Below are 6,315 nucleotides of genomic sequence, written 5' to 3'. Positions count from 1 at the left end.
TGAATCCTTTAGCTTAGTTCCCGGTCTGGCTGCATACCGTACTAACTTCCAAGGCTGTGTTTACCTGCTTTTTGTCGGTGGATCCAAACGGGATGGACCGTGGAACTCACACGGGAGAAAACTTTGCTTTCATGGCAGTTACGATTTGCAAGTTCCTATATTTCCATCTTTTCTTGACTTGATACATTCCCACTTGGTAGGGATATTGATGGTGATGTTTTACTTATTACACACAAAGAAACCCGAGTCCCAAGAAAAACAAAAGCCAGGAAACTCTAATTACTTCCAAGACAAAGACAAAGAAAGTTCAATGAAAGCCGCTAACATTGCCCTGACCAACACTCGGCACCTGCACACGATGACGAAAATGGAAAACGGCGCCAAGACCAGATCGGATCGGTTTTTTAACTGAAACGAGCCGTTGGAGACTCGCTCGGCTAGTGTGGGTATTAAACATAGCACTACCATGGGAGGAGAAGGGAGGGATCAGGGGTATACCGCGATGTACGGAGCAGTAATACCAGATACACAACTCATATTTTTGATCGTTCCTTCCATGGTTTAACATGCGCACGTTAGCAACTCGATCCATGGGATATTCGTTCTGCCGTTGAGAGTACCAAGCTGCTGGATTTTGGTGATCGACAGCCATGTCGCCCTATAGAGCAGTCTTGCCGGGCTCAATTTTGGGATCCATTCATGTGCGTAAGAGCGATCGAGATCGTGATTTGGACCTCGGCAAAATATTAGCGTCCATGGAATGAACTTTGAATGTTACTTCGGTATTGCTTCTGTACACATAATCTACTATATCTCCTGTCATCTGTCTGGGTATGGATCTATTATTGTATTGTATTAAACCTACTATCAATCTCTCTATATTGCATGTCTATCAATTCTGTTGACATATGGAATACTTCTTACGGAGTATGTTGTATACAGTATAGATTTAATCTACTCCGTACTCCGTACACAAAAACCAACCAACACCGCTAGAACCGCCCGATATAATACAGCCCCCTGATTGGCCTACGGAGAATCTCGGTCCAATCTAACGCCAACCCTAAGTCAGCTCTAGCGCAGAAAGGTACCCGCCTGTCGGTAACGCACTATAGCTCCCCAGCCGCGTGAGCCCTTTTTTTTTTTTTTTTTTTTTTGCGCTTCCCGTCCCCTGACCGTACCCGCGGCCAAGGTGAGAGCTTTGCAAATCCCCGTTCTTCGGGACTTTCCCGAAGCCAAAGCCTCAATTTACAGCGCTACGATCCCCCCTAACCATGGATTAATACCTTCATTTCCCCTTTTGGGCATTGCGCTCCGGTGGCAGCGGTGTGGGTTTCCGAGGCTCTGTTAGGGGTTGTGGCTCGCGTGGCGATATTCCATATTACAGGGTTGTTTCGAGTCTCTTTCTGGTTCGGGATACTCTTTCTTTCTTGGGGGTTGGTTTTTTCTTGGGTCCTGGAAGGTTTCTAACGGTTGTGTCATTGTTTGTAATCGGGAATTTGAGTTCCGATGGGCTTTTATGCATAAGTGGAGGTTGTAGAATTGCTGCCTTGCGCATCTATTGTTGTGCTTGTACAACATATAATTGTATGCACGACTCGCAGCTTCAGGGGATTTTTGTTGCGACAAATTGTACGTAGTCCTTCCTAATACGGTTCAGGGGGTAGATAAAATAAAAGTATTGGCTAAACTCTTGGCAACGGCGGCTGGGCTAGAAGGAATATCGGACGTTTGATATCTAGTGCTCCGTACGAGCTTGTATTCAACGACCTTCAACCTCAGGGGCTTTGTATCGCCCCAAATTGGTAAAATTGAGGTAGTCTTTCCTAATGCAGTTGGGGGATGCAATATCCAAGGTTGCTGCTAGGATAGTACTTGGCAACGGTGGCAACGGTGACCCCGGGGCTTGGCCAGAAGGAATGCATATACGCAGTAAAATGTTTTATATCTAGTACAAACTTGGAAGGAGACAGGGTACTTTGGCCTCTGTGTGTGTGGAGAACTGCTGATATCATGGCCAAATAGGAGAGAAGATAGAAAAGGAGGGGGCCAGCTTACCATGGCCCAGTACTTTTGGAGGCAACGTAGCAGGGAGAGCAGAATTGTATGACCGAGGAACGAGATATGGCTTGCTAAGTCTTCCATCCCAAGTCCGCCATCTACTGGCGGCAAAAGACAGGCATACTTTCGATCGGACATTCGATCTCAACATTGCGACCGCCCTCATACACAATATCTTTCTCGTCCCAGAGCTTCCACGATACCCCACCCGGCAGATATACCTTAATTTTGCGCTGGCCTGGCTCCAACACAGGCACAACCAGGTACTTCGATCCAAACATATACTGAGTCTCAACCTCCCAAGCCCGCTCATCCGACGGGAACTCATAAAACAAAGTCCTCATCACAGGAGTCCCCTTCTCATGAGCCTCCCGCATCAACCCCCGCGTGTACTCACGAAGCTGCTCACGAATCCCAACATACCGTTTACATATTTCATAAACCTCATCTCCATACGACCAGATCTCATTATCTGCCCCGCTAGCCGTCGGCTGTCCCTCCGGCTTCGGCTCACGGTCACCATGCAGCCGCATAACCGGACAGAACGCTCCCCACTGGAACCATCTCGTGAACAGCTCGCGGAACACAGGGTCGTCTGGGTTGCCGCCGTGGAAGCCGCCGATATCTGTCGTCCACCACGGGATCCCAGCTAGACCCATGTTTAGACCTGCTGCGAGTTGGTTGCGGAATGAGCTCCATGACGATGCGATGTCGCCGCTCCACACTAGTGCTCCGTACTTCTGGCTGCCTGCCCATGCGCATCGCAGGAGGTTGACTATGTTCGTTTGACCCTCTGCGGTCATGCCTTCGTAGAATCCCCGGGCGTATTCTTTCGGGTAGATGTTTCCGATCTGTAGGTTGCTGCCGGCGTGGTAGCGGTAGATGTCGAAATCGTAGATCGAGTACTCGGGCTCGGCTTCGTCAAGCCAGAATGTTTTGATGCCTATGTCGTAGTAGTTTTGCTTGGCTTTGCTCCAGATGTACTTTCGTGCTGCCGGGTTCGTTGCGTCGAAGTGCGTGATGTCGCCGTCGCATTGCATCGCTACGCGCATCCCACGATCGTGGCGGATGAGAAGTCCTTGCTCGAGCATTTCTGGGAAGTTTTCGGATGCGTTTTCGACAGTAGGCCAGATGGAAACCATAAGCTCGACTTTGAGCTCTTTGAGCTCCTTGACCATGGCCTCTAAAAATAGGCATTGTCTGTTAGTGGGTCTTGATATGGAAGCGATATAAAAAATAGAACTATAATTTACCTGGATCTGGCCAGAACTCCGGGTCAAAGCTCCATTCTCCTTGATGTTTCCAATGGAAGAAGTCGATGACGATCAAATCTAGAGGAATCTCGCGACGTCGGTGCTCGCGTGCGATATTGAGCAGCTGCTCCTGGTTCGTGTAGCGGAGTTTACACTGCCAGAAACCAAGACCATATTCGGGCATCATAGGAACATACCCTGTCACTTTGGCATATGCTTCTTCAATTTCCGCGGGGGTGTTACCCGCCACAACCCAGTAGTCCAATGCCTTGGTCGAGTACGCTTCGAAGCTCATGACATTTGTTCCCAGAACCGCCCGTCCGATGCCGGGGTTATTCCAGAGGAAGCCATAGCCGAGCGACGAAATCGCAAAAGGAACACTAGCCTGGGAGTTACGGTGCGCCAGCTCAAGATCTGTACCTTTCAGGTTCAGGTAGGGCTGCTGATACTGCCCCATGCCGAAAATCTTCTCTTTATGGTCGAGAGACTCGAATCGCATAGTGAGGTGGTAGTCGCCGCCCAGGATTGGACGCAGCTCGCGAGCTTCGACAGTCAACGCGCTGCACTTGGGGTCTTTTGGGTCCTGGCGGTGGCGGGCATACTCCTCGAGGAGTTTGTTTCCCTTCGAATCATAAATAATAATCTTGCCTCTGCGTGACACCGTTGCTTTGATGTTGCCGTTGGTGATAGTCGCTTCTTGGTCGGCGGATATCTCAATGCTTGGGCTTGGACTGGATGGCTTGGAGGAGAGGGCCCAATCTTCCGTTGGAATTGACGCCTGTCTTGTTGCTCGCACGCGGAAGGCATTCTCGCCCCATGGCTGGATCCAGAGGATGTGGTCGTCGAAGCGGAAGACGAGCTTGTCGTCTTCGGCGTAGAGCATTTTGGTACACAAGATTGTTAGCGGTGCTTAATCTGCTGATTTGTGATGGAAACAAGAGACGATTTATGCTGAACAGATGAGCGGTCTAGCTCAAACAGCTAGACATTAAGTATTAAGGGAATGACATGGTACCCCTCACCATGCAATCCTGATGCTGTGCCATGGCTATTTCTGATGAGAATTACCGCAGATCCACTGCATGAAGTACCAGTGACAACACTCATTTTTCCTAGAGAACTTCTGAGAGGTCTCGGGGGTAGTGAGGTGGAGATGCGTGCCTTTAAACGCCTCGAAATCATAGGTAGCATCCTTCGCGAATTTAGCCTAAAGTCGACCTTCCAGATAGAGCAAGGGAACAAGCCCGTGTCTTCCAAAAGAGGAAATTCAGCTCGTCTCAACAGACATAATATCGGTTCATACAGTGACATTTGATAGACAATAGCAGAAAATGTTCTATTGTGCTGAATTAACCACCGTTGAGGAGTACGAATGGCTGGAGTAATATAAATAGATTCCGGGGTATAGGAAAACGCCCGACTCATGCAAATTCAACGTCCCGCCGCGATAGAAACTCTCTATTGTGTACAAGACAAGAAAATTACTCCAAAAAAATTCAGGTTATGATATCAGTTCACAACATACCGGATGTCATGCAATGTCCCAAGTCCAATAGGTTCATGGGCAAGTGGTGCAGTATCATCTTGTGGCCTCGCTTCGCGCGAGCTACAGGTTGCTATATCTCCTGGGCGGATGACAGTGGGCCTTAGATGCTCTACATCAGGTGGTAAACTAGAAAAAGTGTGGTCAATGGTCTTGCCTGTGAATTAAAATGTTATTGAGGATGAGCAACAATAATATAGCCAATACTGTGTAATAATATGCCCAATGAGGGCGGCGGAAGACGTTCAGGGAAAGCCAGGAGGGAAGAAGAGCTGCATAGCTCGCTGTTTTCATTCCGGACGCTAGTATGACCAAACTAGCAATGTAAATACAGAAGATTCAGACTAGAAACGTGGATTAAAAAACCGAGCCTTTGCATGTTAGCTCAAACAAAGCTTGGAATCAAACAAAGGGTTCTAGTGGAGGCTGAGTCCGGAAATTGGGTACTGCATGTGGAATGACAGACTATTACAAGCCTTTTTGATTTGCATTGATGGGTGAGACGTCCATGTTCACAGCATGCATGGATCTTACTAGCAGTGGCAAATCATTGCTGTGGGCTTGTAGGGTTCAACCTTGCTCTTCACTAAGACATGCTCTTAACTAAGAAATGTATGTATGTAGCTCTGGATGTGGTAATAAATGTACGATAAACGAGGCCATGAGACCACCCAATCCAGTCCGAGCTGAAACATGCGCCCCTATGTTGTAAGAAATCGGATGTTCTTTAGGGCTTCCCCGGATAATACTTTGCAGACCATGTGAAATGGCTACATGTGTTACAGCAAGGTTGTACTTACTTTTCCAGAACTTTTGATTCTGTTAGAAATCTACCATATGCCATGCTCTGAGTATATTTCCATTCATGGCCTCATTCCGGTAATGGGCCCAACCCATAGATACCCTACACATAACTACAAGACGAGGATCTAGGCAGATCATATACACTGGGAGATTATTGCTATTAGCTTCGTCAGAAGATGGTTCCGACCTCCTTGAAACAGTAACTTTATTTAATGTATTGCTATAGTCAAAATTTGACTCCCATTTTCATCTCAATTGGGGTTTTCTAGTGTCCGTTGCAAGCCCACATAGCACTTCCGTGTCTATTCAACATGCCCGAGACCATGTTACCATTCTTGTCCTTTCAATTCTTCTTTGTTTAAACACCTCCGTCAACTATAAAAGTTAACAACTGTTGTTTCTTTCGCAATTTGTCCTCAGGCTCAGCGTCAAAACAATAATATCCAATTAGACGTCGGGAGGCTCGAAGTTGATATTGCTGGTGTTCCCCGGAAAAAGGACGCTATTCCTTATCTAGACAGATAGGCAAGCTACCAGCGGGCACGGTTTTCACTTTGCATTGCTCAGCCCCATCCCCTCAATCCCCTCAATTGCCAGTTCCTTTCGAACTGTTAGCTAGACCTGATTTGAACCTTCGATTCATCCAGCGAAGCC

General features: G+C 47.7%; 3 protein-coding genes across 3 annotated transcripts; all 3 read right to left on the bottom strand.

Moving 5' to 3' along the window:
- Positions 1-279: 279 nt before the first annotated feature.
- On the bottom strand, positions 280-468 carry PEX2_017280 (uncharacterized protein; the record flags this gene model as incomplete). Its single annotated transcript, XM_016739003.1, has 1 exon — positions 280-468. The coding sequence occupies one exon, from the start codon at positions 466-468 to the stop codon at positions 280-282; it is 189 nt and encodes a 62-aa protein (XP_016602520.1).
- Positions 469-1,381: 913 nt separating this feature from the next.
- On the bottom strand, positions 1,382-1,558 carry PEX2_017270 (uncharacterized protein; the record flags this gene model as incomplete). The annotated part of the gene is made up of 1 exon (XM_016739002.1): positions 1,382-1,558. The coding sequence occupies one exon, from the start codon at positions 1,556-1,558 to the stop codon at positions 1,382-1,384; it is 177 nt and encodes a 58-aa protein (XP_016602519.1).
- A 601-nt stretch (positions 1,559-2,159) lies between these two features.
- Positions 2,160-4,197, bottom strand: PEX2_017260 (putative glycosyl hydrolase; the record flags this gene model as incomplete). Its single annotated transcript, XM_016739001.1, has 2 exons — positions 2,160-3,244; positions 3,315-4,197. 2 exons carry the CDS (start codon positions 4,195-4,197, stop codon positions 2,160-2,162), a joined length of 1,968 nt encoding a protein of 655 aa, XP_016602518.1.
- Between the last annotated feature and the right edge of the window lie 2,118 nt (positions 4,198-6,315).

This window comes from Penicillium expansum, assembly GCF_000769745.1.
Source record: "Penicillium expansum strain MD-8 chromosome Unknown contig46, whole genome shotgun sequence".
NCBI lineage: Eukaryota > Fungi > Ascomycota > Eurotiomycetes > Eurotiales > Aspergillaceae > Penicillium > Penicillium expansum.
This window is presented reverse-complemented; position numbering and strand designations above follow the sequence as displayed.